Source organism: Cnephaeus nilssonii (genome assembly GCF_951640355.1).
Source record: "Cnephaeus nilssonii genome assembly, chromosome: 11".
NCBI lineage: Eukaryota > Metazoa > Chordata > Mammalia > Chiroptera > Vespertilionidae > Cnephaeus > Cnephaeus nilssonii.
Window position 1 is genome coordinate 87,674,682 of NC_137082.1, and position 22,795 is coordinate 87,697,476.

The window sequence follows — 22,795 nt, forward strand, 5'->3', positions numbered from 1 at the left end:
TTTTATGTCGACTAATATCCCTGCAAATGCTCCTTTCACCTGTCTCCTAAGCCAGGGTATTATCTCTGGATGGCAATAGAAAAACAATTGAATATTGATCTACTAATATCACTAACTGTGTACTCTTTGATAGTTCTGTTTTCATGAAATAACTACCTGAACTTGATAGGACTTTGTAAGGTAGACATACATCAGTTTAATTGTATTAAATGAAAAGCTAACAAGAAATGAGTGGTTTCATTGTCTGTAGGAGGGTGGCAGCCAAATCTGATTAAATGCCAAAAGCAATTTAAAATAACTTAATCTTTCCAATGCGCTAGATTGAGATCTTAAACTAAAGTGGGAACATGAGTCAGAGACGTAGACCCAAATAGCTCACCTTTGTTTTCTGAAATGAAATGTGAGAATTTGATCCATTCCCATGTTGCATGCTAAACACTCTCAGTATATTGGTAAACATGCTTTAACATATATTATTTTGCATTAACGTTATAAAGAAATTTTCTGCAATTTGGGGTAAGGATACCAACTTTTTAAAAAATATATTTTTATTGATTTTTCACAGAGAGGAAGGGAGAGGGATAGAGAGGGATGAGAGAGAAACATCGATCAGCTGCCTCTTGCACACCTCCTACTGGGTATGTGCCCGCAACCAAGGTACATGCCCTTGACCGGAATCGAACCTGGGACCTTTCAGTCCGCAGGCCGACGCTCTATCCACTGAGCCAAACCGGTTAGGGCAGGATACCAACTTTTAAAGTCTAAGCAGCATCTAAAACATCATCTAATCCCTATTGAGAACATTCTATTTGAAGATCTTTCTCTTGCCCAAGTTGATTGTTTATTTTCACATCTAAAGTGTTTTCAACCTTTTCCTAATATCACGAAGGTTCTTTTTGGCCTAACCCATTACCTTCCGGTATCTCTATAGAGAATCCTAATTAGGAAACATTTCCATTTTGTGGACTAATAACTCATCATAGGAAAAAACTGCTGCAATGCCAGCAAAACTGTGTACTAGACTCTGCAGTGAACTTAAGTCTAATGTTAAAAATTAATATAAATGTTCAAGTAATGGAGCATAAAACTAAATGCAACTTGAAATGGAGCAGTGTTGGGTCAGAGAGCGTTCTCTATACCAATACAGGGATTGGCTCGTTATTAGTAGAATTAGCTAGACACCTATGGCAATTATAATGGTTCCATTAAGTTTAAGATTTTTTTTCTACTTCTAACTCATTAATTAGCTCATAGGGCATGCATGATTATGTTTATTGACCTTTTTCTTCCTTTTCCTACATGGCCAAGAAACCATACTTATACAACTAATCATTAAAGAGTCTCAGATTGTCTTAATAATATTATCAATAGATTTAGTGGTCATTTTATTTACTTTGCCTTTGTTTGCAAATCTTTCTTTGTTTTCACTCTGCAGGAAATGGTGGTTCTTTAATATCGGATTAACTTTGAATGCTATTTGTTTTTACCTATCTGCAGTATATCATTCCTTGAAATATCTAGGCATTCTGTAACTTAAAGTTCATTGCAAATTGATTTGGCTGTAGATAAAATTGGAAGGTATATGTTCTATTACTCATGAGTTCTTTGAAAAACAAATCCACACAAAATGACACATTTTAGGAATATGTGAAGGCTATCCTGGTTATTATTTTCAGTCATTGTTGGATTTTAGTGTCTTAGGTACTTTCTCTGTTTTTGTCACTGTCGCCATGTTAACTGTAACTGGTCCATTGAATGTGTGTCTTTCAATAGACTTGACTAGAGTAAACTCTTGATTATCTACATCAACAGAGTGGAGACAAGGTATGGATCATTCAGTTATATATATTTGAACTTAAAATGCATTTTTGTACTGAAAATCGAATGCAGGCACTTACAATTTGGAGAGCCCCTTCAGAATGAATGATGCAACATTCTACAGAACTAGTGCGGGTGCTGGTGTGTCCTCCCGTCTGTCTACCTCTCCTCAGCGCGCCCTGCGCTCCCCTTCAGGGACTGCCCCGCTCCTCTCGGGAGGTCTCTGTGGCTTGTGGCCCATCACAGGCTCAGCACAGCTGCCTTCCCAGGCCTTTCTGATGTCCGGGTCCCATCGAAAGATTCCGTCTCAAGGCTCTTTCGTGAAATAACAAACAAACAGAAAACTAGAGTAACTGGTGGGAATTCAGGAACGAAGGGGGAACGTTGGTGTTGTCAATAGAGAGAACAGTCTGCACGTGTATGTGTGTATGTGTCAACGTGCGTGCACACGCACACACACACACACGCACACACACTCCCCTTGTCGTGTGATGCAATAAGCCTACATGTGTTGCTCACACGCATTGCTGCCAGGAACTACATTCGTTTAATTCAGAGTGGCTAGCGTGCACTTTAGCTAACAGGAAATAGACTAGAACCCAGACCAGCTCAGTTTCACATGTCACATCGAGCTCTTGCTACCTGTGTGCCTTTGGGCACATTGTTTCCCTTTTTCTCCTTCGGTCTGAGGGAGATAATGGTACGTGTGGTGTGGTAAAGTACGTGAGGTAAGATGTGCGAAGTGCTTGGCGTCTGGTTAACATTTGAATATTGTTACTTCTTTATCTAGTCACTACTCATGTTCCAGGTAGAAGGGCGAACAGGGACAGTAGCACAGGGCGACCACTGCCCTAATTATCTATATATATAAAACCCTAATATGCAAATAGACCAAACGGCAGAACAACCAAACAACCAGTCGCTATGAAGTGCATTGACCACCAGGGGGCACATGTGGGACATGGTGGGCGTCGGGGCCATGGCAGGATGGTAGAGCAGGTGAGCGGGGATGCCTGACCAAGGCGGGGCGCTGGTCACTGTCATTGCGGCGAGCCTCTGGTGGTTACTGAAAATTCTTTGCTCCTGCACACCACAGTCCCGCTGGGCGCTCACACCCACTGCCGGTGCCAGAGCCACTGCTCACACCTGTTCCCACCACCTGGCGCCAACCCCGACTGCTCGGCACTGTCAGCAGGTGTGAGCAGTGGCTGCCGGCCCCGATCGCCCCTCAGGGCTTCTCCACCTCCCCCTGCTCCAGAGGGGCGATCGGGGCAGCAGCCGCTGCTCGCACCCACTGACAGCACTGGCCCCGCTCACACTCACTGCTGGTGCTGGCCCCAATTGCTCCACGCCATCAGCAGGTGTGAGTGGGGTCGGCGCCATCAGCATGAGGGAGCGGTGGCAGACGGGACTGTGGGCTGCGGCGGGAGGGGCTGGGCAGAGGCATGGAGGATGGGCCGAGACCTGCCCCTATGCCCACTGCAGCCTCACGCCCACAGTTCCTTTCAAGGTGCACGAATTTGTGCACTAGGCACCTAGTATTATATGGTGGACATCATTTCCTCTGCCTGCCCCCCTCCCCACCCCCCCCGCCACCCCCACTCCCCTGTTGGGAGATATAATGGCAATAACCTGTGCAGTTTCCGTGTGCATCCTGTAGGTGGCACTATCCCTGGAAGTCCACCCTGTAACTTTGAGGCAAGGTTTGCCTGGGCTGAAGGACAACATGAAAGAAGGCAGAGTCCCCGTGGTTAGGGGTTCTCTTGCTAGATTGAGTTTATGAGTGTTTTAATTACTTCATTACGCTTTTCCACGGGTTAATTCTGTTAAATTAATGTTCAGAAAAATTTAAAAACTGGCTCTATTTATTTTTTTTAAAATTTACATATGTGTCCTCATCCCTCCATTAACCCCCCAACCGCGCCCCCCCCCCCCACTCATGCCCTCACCCTTCTGGTGTTCATGTCCATTGGTTAGGCTTATATGCATGCATACAAGTCCTTTGGTTGATCTCTCCCCCTTACCCCCACCCTCCCCTGCCTTCCCTCTGAGGTTTGACAGTCTGATCGATGCTTCTCTGTCTCTGGATCTGTTTCTGTTCATCAGTTTATGTTGTTCATTATATTCCATAAATGAGTGAGATCATGTGGTATTTATCTTTCTCTGACTGGCTTATTTCACTTAGCATAATGCTCTCCAGGTCCATCCATGCTGTTGCAAATGGTAAGAATTCCTTCTTTTTTAACACAGCATAGTATTCCATTGTGTAGCTGTACCACAGTTTTCTAGTCCACTCATCTGCTGATGAGCACTTAGGCTGTTTCCAAATCTTAGCTATGGTGAATTGTGCTGCTATGAACATAGGGGTGCATATATCCTTTCTGATTGGTGTTTCTAGCTTCTTGGGGTATATTCCTACAAGTGGGATCACAGGGTCAAATGGGAGTTCCATTTTTAGTTTTTTGAGGAAACTCCATACTGTTCTCCACAATGGCTGCACCAGTCTGCATTCCCACCAGCAGGGCACGAGGGTTCCTTTTTCTCCGCATCCTCGCCAGCACTTGTCGTTTGTTGATGATAGCCATTCTGACAGGTGTGAGATGGTACAGCATTGTCATTTTGATTTGCATCTCTCGGATAATTAGTGACGTTGAGCATGTTTTCATATGTCTCTTGGCCTTCCTTCTGTCTTCTTTCAAAAAGTATCTATTTAGGTCTGTTGCCCATTTTTTGATTGGATTGTTTATCTTCCTTTTGTTAAGTTGTATGAGTTCCCTGTAAATGTTGGAGATTAAAAACTGGCTCTTATTTAAAGAATTTGTTTTCAATATTTATTGAATATTTCTTTCTAGATACATACTACCGAAAAATACTATCTCATGAAGAATTTCTATGTTCCTGTCTGAAAATTAAAAAGGGAAGTCTTTTAACTTTTTTTTTTTTTTACTTAGGCCACAGTTTGCTGACATGTAAAACGAGAGGGTTATATTTCAGTTTTCTTAAAACTCTGAAGGAATGACACCAATGGGAATGTGTGTGGGGCCATCGCTGTGCTGGGGGCACAGTGAAGGTGGTAACCAATGTGAGGAGCAGGTTGGCACCAGCAGTGCAGCAAATAAACAGATATGGGCACTGCCTTCTTGATGCAGATGGCATTGCTCATTTCATGTCACTGTTATAAACTAGAGTGGCGTAAATGAATGACTGTTCTGGAGACCAAATAGAGATAAAAAACCTGAAATTACTTCGAATTTAAATGTGCTTAAGGACATTCGCTAATATTGAGCTCCATGATACTGTTATACATTAAGTCAGTGATTTAGAAGTATATTTCGTAACTAGCTCATCTTGGAAAGTTTATGAGCATAAACCATTGCTCAATCACACACATATATTATGGCACTTTTATATATGTTCTATGGTACAGTTATAGATCTTTTATGGTACCTTTGTGAGGTTACTTTTGTTTTCTTTTCTCTTTTTTTTTTTTATGGCTAGAGTAGATGTTAAAATGTCATACAGTCCCTGCTGGTGGGAGACCATGTCTGTTTTTCATATCACTGTGCCAGCACACAGCTCAGCAGAAGACCAGTCTCCCAGTAGGTCCTCAGCAGGTCCCTGCTGAAGGCGTACGCTCTCCTCGTCTGTGCCGTCCTTGCCTTTGTGACACCAGCTCAGTAGGATGAAGAGGTCACCATATAGAAATGATGACATTGAAGGAGAGCTGCAGCCAGGCCTGGAGAGGCTGGGCACCGCACAGCTCATGTTCACATTGAACAGGGAGTGGATTTATGCCATTGCGGAGGCTCTGGACGAGGTAAACACATTACTTAACCCAAGTGCTTCCTGTTTGCTCTTCAGGGGAAAAAACTCCCACGTGGTTTGTTTTTATCAGATACACACCCCTACCCGTGTATCCCACACACGTATGTAGGTTTCACTTAGGCGATTTCTAAATTTTGAAGACAGCCATTACATTTAAACATAGTACACATAATATTCAATCCGCTTTTATGTTAGAATAGTCCCACTGTTTTTTTGTTTTGTTTTAAAACCTCGCCCAAGGATATTTTCCCCATTGATTTTTCAGGGAGAGTGGAAGGGAAGGGAGAGGGGGAGAGAGAGAAACATCCAGGTGAGAGACACCGATTGGTTGCCTTCTGCACCCACCCCAACAGGGCGGGGCTGAGTCTGCAACTCAGGTACTTGCCCTTGACCGGGAATCGAACCTGCGACCCTTCGGTGTTCGGGCCGAAGCACTAACCACTGAGTGACGCTGGCCAGGGCCCACTGTTTGGATAACTAAAAATAATATTATTCAGACTAATAAGTCAGGTGTCTAAAGCATCTCAGAAAGAAAGATACAAGTGGCATGGGGATTAGAGTATGAAGTAGCAATCCTAAAACAGAATGGTGTACTGCCATTCATCAAAATGGATTTGTTTCTTGTATGGTGTAGTTAGAATTATCACAGGAGGGCGAGAGTCAGCGCACAATGCTGTCTGCTTGGAAGGTGGAAGTGGAGATCAGCAAGACATAAGAGCTCACCCAAACCAGCTTATCATCACAAACCCCGTCATTGCTCGTTTCCATGTTAAACAATAATATCCCAGTAAATAGATATATTCCTTGAAAGGGATTAACCTTGGAGAAACCTCATTAACTCTTTCTGTCCAGCCTAGACATAAATTGCTCCTTTAGTGCACCCTTGTGGTGAAAGTGAGCCAGTGCAGCTTCTAAAGCCACTCAGGACATCTAATGCCGACCCCACTCAGATCCAGAGGTTCAGGTACTCCTGGGCACGGTGACGGGTAATACATAAAACCTTTCCCAGTCCCGCAAGGCCGTGCCGTGTGCACCTGTGCAGGCACCTGGAAATGGAATTAACTTGAGTAAAATGTAGTAGGAAGAACACTAGTGATACCAGCTGGACGTGGACTTAACCCTGAAGAGGAAAGTCCTGTCAGGGGTGACTTCGGGATGGGTTATTAGTAGGTTTGTCTTGAAGCTCAGAAATAATATATGTAACGTGTTGAACATAGTAACTGCTTCGAACCTGTATGAAGTTGTTTGTGGGGTGCCAGATGCCGTAAACAGCTTTTTAAAAAGAAATCATACTTAGCCACTGAAAAGTCAGGTTCTCCCTTTGTGTCCCCTGTGCTCCTCTGTGATTTACGGATGTCACCCACCCTGTCTTCATTCATGACTTCCCAGCATTGGGATTATTCACCAGCTGGATTAGTAAGTCTTCGTCATTTCACGGTATGCATTCCTCTATTTTCTAAATATATTTTTATTGATTTCAGAGACGGAGGGAGAGGGAGAGGGAGAGAGAAACTTGAGTGAGAGAGAATCACTGACTGGCTGCCTCCCGCACGATCCACGCTGGGGATCGAGCCCGCAGCTGGGGCTGGGAATCAAACTGACCTTCTGGTTCAGAGGTTGAGGCTCAACCACTGAGCCAGGCCAGCTGGCCCTTTACCTGTTTTTTTTTAAATCTTTGTATCTGCTCTGCTCCTCCCCCTCCCCTTTCTTTTTTCTGGGAATGTCCGCTCCGATGCACTTGTAGCCCGACCGTGTCCGAATGTGGCTCTGCCCCCTGCCCTGACCGTGGTGTGGGAAACGGGGGATTCTGAGAGAAACTGATGTGGTGACTTAGCTGCTGCTTCTGGGAATCTGGGATTTAGACCCCAAACATTTCTCTCCCGGGGTGCTCTTTCTCTTCAGGGGAGAACATGCAAGCATGGTATCTTTTGTGATGTGCATCCATTAGTTGTATTATGATTTGTATATGGGGGGGCAAAAGTAGGTTTACAGTTGTAAGTACGCAAAACACAGAATTTATTCTTGTATTCTTACTAAGTATTGTGGTATTTTCCATACGAGCAACCAGAAGCCCCCCCCCCCCCCCCCCCCCCCCCGTGGTCTAGAGCAGTATTTCTCACGGTGGGCCTCCAGGCTTCGGGCAGACAGTTGGCTTTGCCCCGGGTGCTCCCAGGAATTTGATTCCTTAACCCCTGGGTGTAACGTTCCAGGAACCAGGCCCCAGCTACCGGGATCAAATGCACCCACTTCCCCATTTGCAAAGGCCCCGTTTAGAGCATGTCAACACCCCAAGTCGAGAGACATTTTATCCAGGAAACCATGTGGCCGCGTCTCTCCTTAGTGCCTCAGAGAGATGCTTCCATCCTCTGCCAGGAGGTGCATGTTCCAGAGCCCAGACAGGGCAGCCTGCACCGGGTCCCCCCCCCCCCCCCCGGGTCCCCTCTCAGACTCGGGGTGCTGCTGCCTGGAGAGCTGTGCCCTGGAGTCCGGTCTCACCTCCCCTGCCGCCCCCTAAGCTGGCTGGCCCTGGCCGCTTTGAGTGGCCGCAGCCACACTCCCTGGCCTCCTCTTCCAGAAGCGGGGCTTTCCCGCTGACCGGCGGGGTGCAGACAGGAGCCTGAACAGTACAATGTGGATGTATGGTGTCATACCTTCGCTTCAGGAAAAGGGGAGCAGTCAGTGGCCCCCCCCTCCCCAGGGGTGGCTGCCGATTTCAGTGTAGCCCCTCATGGGGCCAGGACGGAGACACCTCGATTGGCTGAGTGAGCCCCTTCACGTGCGATCTTTACGGGGGGTCTCTATTTCACTGTTGGGGGACGCCTGAAGACAGCCTTTCCCGGAGCCCATCTGCGCATTTTCCCTCCTCATCTCAGAATCCTCCGTTTACCCCGGCCTGTTCCTTCCCAGCTCACTGCTCTGCCATCACACAGGAGCCACACAGAAGAAGCGCCCACACTTTCGAGCTGTGACTCCAGTTGGACTCCTTTTGACATTGTCTCATTTGCTGCGTCGGTGACTGTTTTAATTATTGCAAGAAACAGCTCCAAATTAAAGATGCTCACCGTTATTTTATCTTTACTATATGAAACCAAAGAAAATAAAGGGTGTGTTTTTTGGGGGGGGGGCGGGAGGGCAAAGCAATACAGCATTGAAGTGGAATCAGTGAAGCAAAAACTTTCCAATAAAATCTGATTATTTATTACGAACTTAAGCACATTTTGCTTCTCGTTTGCCGATACCTGACCTGCTCCTGGGCAGTGATGTCCTGCTGCCCGGGATGCTGTCACCTCTCTGTTGTCCTCCTCTGGTGTCTCGTCACTCAGCGATTCCTGCGCCTTCGCCCAAACCAGTGGTCGGCAAACTCATGAGTCAACAGAGCCAAATACCAACAGGACAACGATTGAAATTTCTTTTGAGAGCCGAATTTTTTAAACTTAAACTCCTTCTAACGCCACTTCTTCAAAATAGACTCGCCCAGGCCGTGGTATTTTGTGGAAGAGCCACACTCAAGGGGCCAAAGAGCCGCATGTGGCTCGCGAGCCGCAGTTTGCCGACGACCGTGGGCCCAAACCCAGCGTCTGCCTTTTGCCTCCCCTGGGACCGCTTCTCCATCCCCGCACGATGCGGCCCTCTGTCCCGGCTCCACATTCCCTTCCATTCCCCTCGGCCTGCGTTTCACGCATCTGCCTCGAGTTTCCAAATCGCCTGTGGCTGCCTGCAAGGTGGCCAGAGCTGCCTAAAAACAGTCCCGCCGGCTTCCGCCCTCCTTTGGGTGTTCCAGCCTTCATGTTAAACTTGACCCCAGAGCGCCGTCTCCTCTCAGCACCACACACAGCAAATGCGGGCTGCCTCCCTCTGCTTCCTACCAGGGATGTTTACGGGGCCTGTCCTAACCGGTTAGCGAGCTGTCCAGTCGGGGTGGTGGGTGTGACCACTTTATTTATTTTTATTTTTTTAAATAAGTTGATTGTATTGATTTCAGAGAGGAAGGAAGTGGGAGAGAGAGATAGGAACATCAATGATGAGGGAAGCATTGATGGGCTGCCTCCTGCATGCCCCCTACTGAGGACTGAACCTGAAACCCGGGCCTGTGCCCTGACCGAGAATGGGACTGTGACCTCCTGGCTCATAGGTCGACACTCAACCACTGAGCCACGCTGGCCGGGCATGATCACTTTTAAAAAGTGAAATGGAAGAGAGTAGAAATGATATTACATGAATGTGTATGTAAAATATGTTCATACCTGTGGTGTTGGTCTGCAAAGTTGGGAAACATTGCTTAAATCGGGCACTGCGGTTTCAAATCCCCGGCACATTGCCTTGCTTCTCACTTCTGCTCTTGGCATCGTCTTAGATTTTCCTAACATACCAACTTGTTCCAAGTTTTAAATCATCTTCAGGCTCTGATCCATATTTTCATTCATCTTCGATAAATGCACACTGTCAAGTGGCCAGATTTTAACAAGATACAAGATGCCCAGGTATATTTGAATTTCAGATAAACAATACTTTTTGATATGTCAGCCCCAATATTGCATGCTTTACTGGAATTCAGATTTAATTGTATGTGCTGTATTTTAGCTGGCAACCTTAAATCTATTTAAAAATCACTCCCAAGTAGGCCAGGGGAGCTGATGAGTGGGTGTGGAGACTGGATGCGGGAAGAGGATCAGAGAAGACAGAAGAAATAGTGATAGGAACTGAAAATAGCAAACTGGAGTAAATGATAACAACCAGAGTCAGAGCGAAACATCCAGGAGCCCAGACAGGGTGGGTACCTCTGCCAGGGGAGCAGTGGGCAGCGTCCCGGTTTGGGAATTAGCGACATGATGAAAGAAGAGGAATTGCCCTGGTCAGTGTGCTCAGTGGTTAGAGAGTCAGCCCACCCCTCCCCTGTACTGCAGTGTCATGGGTTCGGTTGCCGGTCAAGGGCAGCACCTGGGTTGTGGGTTCGATCCCTGGCCCCGGTAGGGGCACATGCAGGGGGCAACCAATGGGTGTGTGTGTCTCACATCGATGCTCCTCTCCCTCCCTCCCTCCCTCCCTCTCTCTCTCTCTCTCTCTCTCTCTCTCTCTCTCTCTCTCTCTCTCTCTCTTTCTCCCCCTCCTCCCTCCCTCCCTTCCACTCTCTAAAAATCAGTGGAAAAAATATCCTCAGGTGAGGATTAACAAAAATGTAATAGTTGGTTATTTAACAAACGTTTGTAGGTCTGACAGATTCAACATAGCACAAGTCTTTCTAAAATAGTAGTTAGGGTTCTGAAGCAAAATTGCTGAGGTGCAGAGTGAATGCATATTTGATTACACAGGCCAACTTTTTGTCTAATTTATTATTACTATGAATGCACTTTTAATTAGAGTATTTATATTTATGTTTTCTGGATAAAAGTATTTTCCTGAAAAACTTCAAAATTAACCATGTGTGTATCATAATGCCTTCCTTTCAAAAGTATGTAAAGACATACAATGTGCCAACCAGATGAAGGCAGAGTGGGCCTTGTTGAATTAGAGATGTTGCCCAGGACCACGCCTTTACGTCCTCAGACAGGGGCATCCCTGGACTATGGTGGGCTCTGTGTTTATGCATCAGGACTTTTGGGACCTTTAATAACACCTGGATTTACAGGCTCTGTTGAAGAATATTTTAACTTAATTAGTTAAAAAAAATAGATTTTCTAGTTTCATTATCCAGTTATGTGCAGTGCAGGTGGTTTGTGATAGAACATCACAATATTAAATATTTAAAAATCATAAGCCATATGGTAGGCTAAATCATAAGCCATTCCACTAGGCTGTTATTTGTAACTAGAGGCCTGATGCCCGAAATTCATGCATGGGTAGGGTCCCTAGGGCTGGCCGGCGATCAGAGCCGATCTGTGGGGTGACCAGCAGGGTGATTGGGGGCCTCCGCTGGCACCCGCCTTGGCTGGCCTGGGCCTGCAGGCTGGGGGCAGCTCCTGCATTGAGCGTCTGCTCCCTGGTGGTCAGTGCGCATCATAGCGACTGGTCGTTCCACCGGTCATTCCGTTGTTTGGTCAATTTGCATATTAGGCTTTTATTATATATGATGATTTGTTCTTTATTCATAATCCCAAGAGTGTTCATTAGCGAAAACGTCAAATGTTTGGCTCTTCAGACCAATTTTTCATCGAGGGTGCTGTGTGGTATTTAGCACAAAACATGGTTTTAATGTCATCATTCCAGTAAAACAAACATTTTACTGCTATTCTCTAAATTCTGATAATTACTAAAATTCTGCGGCACTCCAAGAAATAGATTTTACGCAGACCTGGCCGAAATAAGAGCTATGATTTTGATCCATTCCCACCAGGTGGCTATTGTTGTGTTGGCTGTTGTCGTTTTTTCATTTGATGATCTCAGGGAACAGAGGTCAGTGCCCCTGACTACATAGTCAGGTATCACGTGCTTTAGAAACCCTCGTGGCACACCCGAGTTCCTCCAGCGGCACCCCCAGTGTGCCGGGCCCCGCGGTTGGAAATGGGGGCTCTCGCTGTCAGTGGTGCTGGGACAGCACAGACGGCCTGTCCGTTCCCTCCAGGCGGAACTCTGCGTGGTTGCCGGGTAATCTGACTGGTTTCTGGGGGGCTTCGCAACCTGAGGCAAGGCACAGAGCGCGTGGCGCCCTGGTGTTCAGAGGGTCACCTCCAACTGGTGAGAGCATTTTCTGAAGAATCTCCCCCAGGAAACATTTAAAACATTTCAGCGTGATTAACCTCTTCTGTGAGGCGAATATGGCAACTCTTCATGGATGAGACGGTCTTCCCACCCCCTTTTTTCTTTAGTGCTGATGACCAGGGAAGACTTTAAAATGCAGGGGTTAAAGGGGAGCTGTGAAGCCAGGTCACCACGTGGGTCCTCTCTCTTCTATTGTTGGACTAAATACATAACCTCTCTCGAGCTCAGCTTCCTCGTTTGTTAAACAGAGATGGCAAGAATCTATTCCTGGGATTGTCTTAAGGGTTAAATGATAAAATCCACATCAAAGTCTACCCAGCAAAATCCACTCATTAAGCACTCAAGGGAAAACTTTCAACACACATACAACGTTTCAGAAACATTTCCTTTTGTGTAAAACGGCCAATGCGAGTGATAGTGATCATATAATGAATGAGAGTCTTCATTTTGAAAATTGTCAATTCTCTAACATTTCAGGCACCAGGGAGTTTCCGGTTTATGCACAAGCCGAGTAAATGGAGAGGGCCTTTCTACCAGGAATGTTCAGGAATTAAACAGTTAAAATGAGCGAGGAAAGCTGCTTGAGGGTGAGGAAGAGAGACATAGTACAAATAATCCTGGATTAAAAGGTTCTGTTATCAATTTTGCTCCCAATTTACAAAAATTTATGGCTTGAATTAATGAATTAAACTTACTTCATGTAATTGTGAGACACACAGCAAAGCAATCATTTATTACAGTTGTTTTTTTTTTTTAATATATTTTATTGATTTTTTACAGAGAGGAAGAGAGAGGGATAGAGAGTTAGAAACATCGATGAGAGAGAAACATCGATCAGCTGCCTCTTGCACACCCCCTACTGGGGATGTGCCCGCAACCAAGGTACATGCCCTTGACCGGAATCGAACCTGGGACCCTTGAGTCCGCAGACCGACTCTCTATCCACTGAGCCAAACCGGTTTCGGCCATTTATTACAGTTTTGATTAACTTTGTTAATTTTTATAACTTTATATTATTTCTCATGTGTTCACATCCAAGAAGAAAGGGGGTTTATTTCTGAAGATAAAACTCTGCTATTCATTTTTATTTATTTTAGAAACCATTTTAATATGGGAGTAAGCGTAAACATGGAGTTACAATAGTTAAGGGGCCAGGAAATAGTTAAGGCTGAGAATTTTATTTTCACATTTTAAAATAATTTCAGACTTTTCCTATTGAAATGACTTCACTTGAAAATATGTTATAGATGCAGCACAAAACTTTCTGCGTACTATTTAAAAATGAATTTATTTTAAATCCTCATCCGAGGATATGGTTTTATTGATTTTACAAAGAGAGGAAGGGAAAGAGAGAGAAACATCACTTTTTATTTTTATATCAATTTTTTTTTGGATAAGTGCCATTTTTACCTTAGCTGAGCTGTGTTGAGAGGAAGGTGAGTGGCACTTGAGAACTGCCAGAAAGTGGCTTTATACTTACAAGGTTTTTAAAAGCACTGTCTGTTCCTTCTTCAGAAAGCCAGGGACACTGACAAGGTAAATGCCCATCATCTTTTCTATTATGACATTTGTCAGTAAACTTTTCAGAAAGGTGTTCCATATATATCAGATGTAGATATAGATATAGATGATATAGGTATAGATATACATATAGGTATAGATGATATAGATATAGATATAGATTAGATTAGATATAGATGATATAGATATAGATTAGATATAAATATAGATGATATAGATTAGATATAGATATAGATGATATAGCTATAGCTATAGATATAGATGATATAGGTATAGATATAGATATAGATTAGATATAGATGATATAGATATAGGTATAGATTATATAGATATAGATATAGATTAGATATAGATGATATAGATGTAGATATAGATATAGATGATATAGATATAGATATAAATTAGATATAGATATAGGTGATATCGATTAGATATAGATATAGATATAGATATAAAATACGTATTTAAATTTTAACCAATAAGTGGAATATCAGTAGCAGTGCCCTTTACGGGACTTGATCCTTCGGCCTTCTTTGGGGGTCAGTTTATCTTTAGATTGCTAATGTTACACTATTGTTGCTCCAGAGGCCAATTTTATTGTTTAGTTCATCAAAAGATGCTCTAGTGCAATGTTTCTATGTAGAAGTATTACCATATTTTTTGATGGGAGAGATCATTTCTACTTGTAATTTATGTTATATGGGATTTAGCATTTTCTGCATTACTGATGAATTCCAGTCTTAATGGGCCCAGAATTTAATATTTTCACTGAAAACAATGGCAGTGTTCACTACACAGATTGATTAGGGTCCGTAGAAGTAACAAGCCATGGCGTGCCTCCGCGTCCCCCCATCACCGTAGCTCATTCAAAGTTAAAGAGCAACCACACATCTTCAGCCATAACTCAAGTTTAAGAAAGTTTCTCAAGTGCTGACTTTGTCCTATGATAATGCTTTGCTTCTCTGGGGTTTTTTAAATATAAAGTTTTTAAATATCGATTTCGATGCGCCTGCTTCCCATGGACCTTAAGCACTCATCTACTCTGTCTGTTGGATAAGCCCACCATGGCCCATTCCATTTATAGATATAAATCAGGATTTGGGAGATCCAGGGTTGAGTTTTATAACTCTTTGCTTCGCCCTGTCTAACAATGGCAATTCATTTTGTCTCTATATCAGTCAATCTATTTTTCAAAACATTACCATAACCTCTGTTTTAGCCACTGTTTAAAACAATGGGTGCAAAAACCCAGGGAAAAGTATAAAGCATATATACATGTAAGAAACAAGTCTAGATTTGTAGAAAATAACATTTCTAATAAGGAAATTACCTGATGAGTAACGCTTAGGTCATTAGTGTGTCTATTTCATTGTGGCCATGTTCTAGCCCTTCCTTTGTATGTTTAGTTCTGTTATGAGCAATCTATGTGGCTGGTCACACGGCAGTTGCCTTTCTAGAGCTTAGCTCAGAGGGAGCAAGACTAATATCAATTCATGTTATCTTTTGCTTCCTGTTATTAACATGATGCATTCATGGTTTCTGTGTTCAAAAACAAATTCTAGGCAAGGGCTCTCTCTCTTCCCCAGGTATAGAGGTATTTTCCACGAATACATTTTCGAGTGAAGTGCTCTCCTCACCCACGCTCTAGCAAAGGCCTGTGTTGTGTATTCAAAGTCCACTTTCTCTCCTAGAAACGGAGATGTGATTCAATTTGAAAAGTGGGTCAAGGCAAGAGACATTTGTGAATGAGTAAAGCCTTTTATGTGATTAATTATGGCATTAGTAGATGGTATCTCAAGTAGCTGAATCCAAATATTTCCCCATTTCTGCCCCTTACTGCTCGGTCTTACCTGCAGCTGCTTTTTCCTATCGCACGAGGGATGTTAGGACTGTGATGAGTGGACAGCCCAGTAGAACACGCCCCGGCGTCTTATCACCGTTCATGAGCATCTGCTTAAGGCTGACTTAGCATTTCAAACATCCGTGGAGACAGGGCCTTTCTTTAGAGGCCAGGCCAGAGCGGCGGTACATTCCAAGGAGGCTGCTCATGGAAGCTTTCAGCGTTCTCTGAAGGAGGTCACCAAGGATGCGGACATGATCAAAGGACAGGGTTTCATCCTGTGGCTTTAATCCTGACATGCAGTTATTCTAATGACCGTCATTTAATAATTTTTAGACTTTTTTTTTTTTTCATTTTGAAGAATGTTCTAAGAACCCAGTAATGAAGGGTGCCTAGGACTCTTAATTTCAGAGAGATCTGAGAAGAAAGATCCTAGATGAAGAAAAAGGAACCATTTTCCCTCTTCACCTCCAGGGCAGGAGGAATATTGTTTCAGATTCAGTGGGAGACGAGGAGCGTCTGTTTGGAGGCTTTCTCCTCCGGGTACCTAAGCAGGCGGTGGTGGGTGGGCCCAGCGAGCATGAGGTGGGGGAGAAAAGATCTGAGGAGAGTGGGAAGCCGAGGCAGGTCTCCCCATAAAATGGGTTGAACACCAAGAAAACTACACTCACCTAGGAGCCCGTATCCACGTATATAACAGGTAGTAGCATGCCAAACACTGTGCAGAATACCACCACAGAGAATAATGTGACGGAATACTTGCTAAGCACCTTTTCTATGATGCAAAGTAGGACCTTAAATTACTTCCTGCACACAGGTGCACACGAACACAAACGTATTTGTCACCATTACAGGTACTTGTTTCTCGGAGTAGAGCTATCAGGGAAATGCAATGTGTGAATAATGGCCCCAAGACGGGGTCCATCATAAATGTGTCCTGAGGGGGTTCCTATACAAGGGCTTTACCAGCATTGGTAACAGATGGGGCAGACGGTGGGGCATGCAGCAGGACCACGGGGGCCAATGGGGCGTCTCTCCAACCCCATCACTGGCCTGTCTTGCTTCCGTGGAAGATTTCTCTTTTATGTAAGGAGAGGAGAGGTTTAATGGAAATCCTCTGTGAAAACCAAAGGAGCCGTCTTCCCAAACCTTATTTGTTAGTGAATTGACTGGTCAGCCCATTGGTTCCATGTAAGTTAGAAAAATAAAGTATAAGGACTGGGAATGCATCGTAAATTTTGTTTTTGCTTAGCACTATGGTAATATAGACTTCCAGAGAGTCAGGAAAAAATGATCTCTAGTCAGATAAAATAAGTCAGGCAAAGGTGTTAGTTCTTTCTGCATAATAAATGAATAGGAATCAAATTCGTGTGTGTGCATGCATGTGTGTAGAGAAGGAGAGCGTAACAGAGAGTGAATGAGCATTTAAATTGTTTATATATTTTTATTATTTAACTAGAGGCCCGGTGTGTGAAATTCATGCACGGAGGGGGGTGGGAATCCCCTCAGCCCAGCCTGTACCCTCTCCAATCCGGGACCCCTTGGGGGATGTCCGACTGCCGGCCTAGGCCCGATCCCGGTGATCGGGCCTAGACCGGCAGTCGGACATCCCTCTCACAATCCGGGGCTGCTGGCTCCTAACTGCTCACCTGCCTGCCTGCCTGATCACCCCTAACTACCCCCGCTCCCCGCCAGCCTGATTACCTCTAACTGCCTCTGCCTGCCAGCCTGATTGCGTCTAACTGCCCCCCTGCTGGGCTGGTTGCCCCCAAATGCCCCCCTGCCGGCCTGTCACCCCTAACTTCCCCCCTGCAGGCCTGGTCGCCCCAACTCCTCCCCACACTGGCATGATCTCCCCATGCAGCCTGCTTTTCAGTTGTTTGGTCATCCCTCAGTAACCCCTCCTGCCAACCTTGTCGCCCCACGCAGCGTTCAGTTGTCCGTCTGATTGTTTCAGTCGTGACGGCCCCTGGCTTTTTATATATTAGGATAGCTAACATGAAATAGTTTGATGAAATAAATTTTCTGCCTTTTCTTTAACGTTTTCTTGTATAATACGAAGACATATTTTTTTTAAAAAGCTGGACCTCTTAATTTACAAATGATAATCATATTACAAATCAGAGTTTCATACTTCAAGTCCTAGTAAAGTTGAAATGTAATTACCTGTATATGGATCATCCCAGGTAGATTCTAATTATAGATTCATCCCTATCTCTCTGGTGTTCTCATGGCTTCTTTCCCTGAGAGTCAATGGGACAGGCTACGTGACATAAGCTGGTTTTAATATTAAGTTCCGGGAAAATATGGCTTACAGTTCTCGATCTGAACATGTAGTGTCTCCCTGTGCTGTGCTTCTGCAGCATGGAAAAGCAGAAATTAACCTCGTCACCATTAATGGAATTATATTCAATGATGCATGAGGTGCATATTTTTTTTCCTTTCTATAAACTTAAAATATATTAGTGTTCACAATAGTCATTATGCAACTGAGACATCGTCTGTGGCATTTGTGCCTAATTTGCATCTTTTGCATCTTATTTACTCATCGTCGGGTTATCTCATATTTCATGCACCAGTGCTAGTGCCATGGCGGAACTAGTGTCTTGCATCTGACTTCTTCGTAGCACTGAGTCAGCATTAACTTTTGTTTAGGAATACTGAACAATCTATCCGTTTCACTTCAGAGATTCTTTGCTTTGACGAGAGAAATAGCTTGGTTTTTGGAAAGCTAATATTTAAAAACATAATGACAGGAGAATGGATGTCTAACTTGGCTCTAGATCGTAGTTCTGGAAACAGTAGCTCTGTGTAGGGCAGAGGGAAAGCTTGCTCGGACACTGAGCTACAGGGACATACATATTAATAAACGGAGAAAGTAACAAAATAGGTGGCCAGATGCATTTCCAAGTGTGTCATTTTCTGTGGACGGGATGATTCACTGCAGTGAATATATACATGAGGGTGGTTAGCATTCTCTTTATTTACACTGACAACATTTTGAAAAGCAATAATGAAGACATGCTTATTAACGCAAAATTCAAAGTTTATTGCTTCTACTTGGGGGGCAAAATTTTAAAATCTATATGTACAATTGGGTAAAATTTTGCTGACGTGAGCTGTAACGTTTAAAAACAATGTTGGCAATTTTTAATAAGGAAAAGTCACAAGACTACCTGTACAAATGTGATTGTTCTTACTAAAAGCAATGCAGAAATGCAAACAGAGATCCATTCCGATGTGGTTGTTTTTCCCTCCACGTCACGTGCTTAACTGTGATTACGAGACATGCAGCCGAGCTGGATAGATATTTCTGGAAATGATGCATGGTCCGCAGTGCATGCTCCCATTGTGCTTCCTGCCTTTATGGAATAACGCGTCTTATTTGGAAATGCGGTGATCATCTCTGTCGAACCGCGGGGTCGGCCTGCGTCCTCACTCCTCCTCTGTGGCCCATTGCAGATCTCGGAGAGCTACGCCTTCCTACCCAGAGAGGCGGTGACGCGCTTCCTCATGAGCTGCTCCGAGTGCCAGAAAAGGATGCACTTAAACCCCGACGGCGCCGATCACAAAGGTAGCGGGGGGCAGAGGGTGGGCTTGCAGGTGGTTTTCGTCACGGTGGCCACTGGCCCCTCACGTTCCGATGGGGACGCGGTGGACGCAGCAGTTCCAAAGTGCATGTCTCACCTGCTCCAGTGGGACGCAGGGCGCTTTGAGCGGGGACGCACAGGGCAGGGCAGTGCCCGCTCTCACAATAAAGACAGTGTTGACCGTGAAAAACACTTTTTTTCTAAAATAACGCCTTAATATTCACGCATGGCGTGTATTTCGTGGTATTTTAGACATGTTCCCAAGGAAGTGGATGTTCCTTTGGTGTCCTTGTAAACCTGCCAACTCCTTATTTCTAAGTGATGAATAGTGTGGAGTCCCTTCATTGGAAATTCTTCCGTACAAATTGTAATGAGGCTTTAGCTTTCCTTAAAACAGCGGTTCTCAACCTTCCTAATGCCGCGGCCCTTTAATACAGTTCCTCATGTGGTGGTGACCCCCAACCATAAAATTATTTTCGTTGCTACTTCATAACTGTAATTTTGCTACTGTTAATGAATCGTAATGTAAATATCTGTGTTTTCCGATGGTCTTAGGCTCTACGGCAGCGGTTCTCGACCTTTCTAATGTCACGACCCACAGGTTGAGAACCGCTAGCAGGGTCGCCTAAGACCATCGGAAAAGACAGATATTTATATTACGATTCACTAACAGTAGCAAAATTACAGTTATGAAGTAGCAACGAAAATAATTTTATGGTTGGGGGTCACCACAACATGAGGAACTGTATTAAAGGGTTGCGGCATTAGAAAGGTTGAGAACCACTACCTTAAAACATATCTAGGTTTATTTTTCTAATCTATACAATTCTCAGATTAAATTAATCTCAAATATATATTTAGGCTAGATTATTCAAGGATGAATAAGTAGACTGGCCTCCCCCCCCCCCAAAAAAAAGAGCGAGTACATATATGAAGTAAGTTTACATCAAAAAAGAAAAATGCAAAAGTACAAATAATTGTGCTTAATTACTATACCGCCTTCACACATGGTTACCCAGGATAGCAAAAGCCCCCCCCACACCCGAAGTTAGAAATAACTGTTTTACGCACAGTGCGAATTTGTCGCACGACACCCCAGAAGAGACTCGTTGTTTTCTCTCCAATCCATCTCTGATGCGTGCAGTGTCCTAGACACTTGGTCTCTGGGGTCTCATTTCCGTGTGAACAAGTGGAGTCATTCTGAACGTGCAGGTGGGACGCAGGACCCTTTTCGTTACCCACTCACTATGTTTCCTTGCAGATAATGGGAAGCCTCCCACGTTGGTGACCAGCATGATTGACTACAACATGCCCATCACCATGGCCTACATGAAGCACATGAAACTGCAGCTGCTCAGCTCACAGCAAGACGAGGTAAGGCGGAAACCCCGATGTTTGTGATCACACGTCCGAATGGCGTTTGATAACCATGACTGTCCTATGGAGCACCATGGCAGGTTGAAGATGGTGATTTATTTCTTAATGAAAGGCAGGTCACCGGGATTGCACAGACGAAGACCGTAGAGATTTCCTGTTTAAACAAATCTGCCTTAGTGCCAGGTGGGAATTTGTTCATTCCCAAGAAGGTTCATTTTCTGTAATGAGCTCCATCGAGCTGGCCTTGGTACAGTGCTAGAAACTTCAGGGGGCAGTACCCCAAGTGAGTATCCAAGTCTTTAGCGCTAAGGCTACTTTGTCTGGAAATCAGAAAAGTTAATTTATTAGGTATTTCAAGTATAGTTATTTCTCTACCGTCCACATCTGGCATATATTTTAAAGTTATCTTTCACCTGACCATTCTATGTATTTGTTTGTCTACTTCGATGCATTTTCTAGATCTAGAGACAACTTGTAGTGATCCTTCTTATTAGAGGTGTTTCGATGCTTCAAATTATTCTACTTAATTTGTATAGGAACAATCTTGCAATGTTCTTGTTGCCATGTATTAGACACAAAATGTGCATTTGGTGAATCCTCTCTAGAATGCTAATTAACTCCCCAGTTTAGTTGAAGTATACCAAAGGCAGGGACCAAGTTATCAAGTTGTATATATACCCTGTGTATATTTCCCAAAAGACATAACAATATGGGCCTAGTAAGTCCTTGTTAACTAGTTAGTAGCCATTAATAATGGATAAAGATATTTAGATTATCTATATTCGGAATAATTTCTCAGGCTAACAAATTCTCTAGTCCTTGAAATTTCACTATCACAGGAATATGATTAAATATTCATTCTTCAAATATAGCATTATTTGGTGAAGTATTATTACATTCTTTCAAAATTACTTTGTTGAGCTAACTTTATAAAATTCAAATTAAATTTTTGGTTTTCTTTATCTCAGCCAATTTAATTTCAAAACTATATTTATAAAATTGTTTTATCTCAAAAAACTATACAGGTACACTCTATAAGAATATCTGGTTTACTGCAACAGTAGTGTCAGATTCCATATTACCAGATGGCTCTATATATATGGTTAAATAAATTATAATAAAACTAGAAGCCCGGTGCATGAAATTCATGCACGGGTAGGGTCCCTAGGCCTGGTCAGCACACATCATAGCAAGCGATAGAATTTCCAGTCGAACTCCTGTGGGGACACTTGCATATTAGCCTTTTGTATATGTAGACTATTGGGTTACAGTCATGAAAAACAATTAACAAAATATTAATGTCAACCCATTCCTGACATTGGAAAAATTATTCCCATGATTCATCACATAATTGAAAAATATTTTCAATCTCATAAACTAGTTAGAGCTGTCAAAGTATTTGTAGAAAGCTCATTTAGATGTTGACATGTTTATTATTAGGCCATAAAGTAAGATGATCAACTTTGTGCCAACAATAAACCTCATATATGCTGAGCCGTTCTGGCTTCTAAAAAATTATTAGTATTTCACACAAAGGCATTAGATTCTTTCAAATTTATAACTGGATTAGGAAAAAAAAAAACCTCTTATCCTTAAATTTTGAAATACCAAATTAGATGTACATTGTCTTAAAAAATATGCAGATAAATGATGAGATTATTTAAAAATTTTAGCAGTTGTAACTATAGAAAAATAGAAAGGTGATTAAGGAAGTTAAGTCATGTTAAAATGACATTCAATTGAAATGGTCTTTTCTGATCAGTTGTATTTAAATTATGATAAATTCAATATTTATTGAGTACCTTCTATATAACTGATACTCTTGTAGATAAAGGAAATAAACATTAAATAAATTGACAACATTTTGCCTGCTCTGTTCCTCAACTTCTCAGTCTGTAAAATTGGATGAATCCTGGTACCCAACTCATAGTTGTGATGAAGATGAATCGAGTGAACAAATATAAAGAATGGTGTTTGCAACATACATGGCAGCACTGCTACTATTAATTATTAACATTAATGTGGAACTTTCACCTCAAACACTTACAAACGAGAGGCAAACCTCATGATTTCCATTAAATATTTACTGTATTTTACACGGGTTTCTCAGGCCTTCCTGTCTACATAA

The 22,795-nt window shown here is 43.4% G+C and overlaps 1 protein-coding gene across 4 annotated transcripts in view; it reads left to right on the forward strand.

The window, feature by feature from the left end:
- NOL4 (nucleolar protein 4) overlaps positions 1-22,795 on the forward strand; it is a gene marked incomplete at both ends in the record, with an annotated part of 223,237 nt that overhangs the window by 46,995 nt on the left and 153,447 nt on the right. For all 4 annotated transcript variants that reach the window (XM_079785152.1, XM_079785151.1, XM_079785153.1 and 1 more), the window contains 2 exons: positions 19,163-19,274; positions 20,552-20,664. In XM_079785152.1, the coding sequence (XP_079641278.1) occupies positions 19,163-19,274; positions 20,552-20,664 (225 nt within the window). The remainder of the gene's footprint in view (positions 1-19,162; positions 19,275-20,551; positions 20,665-22,795) is intronic.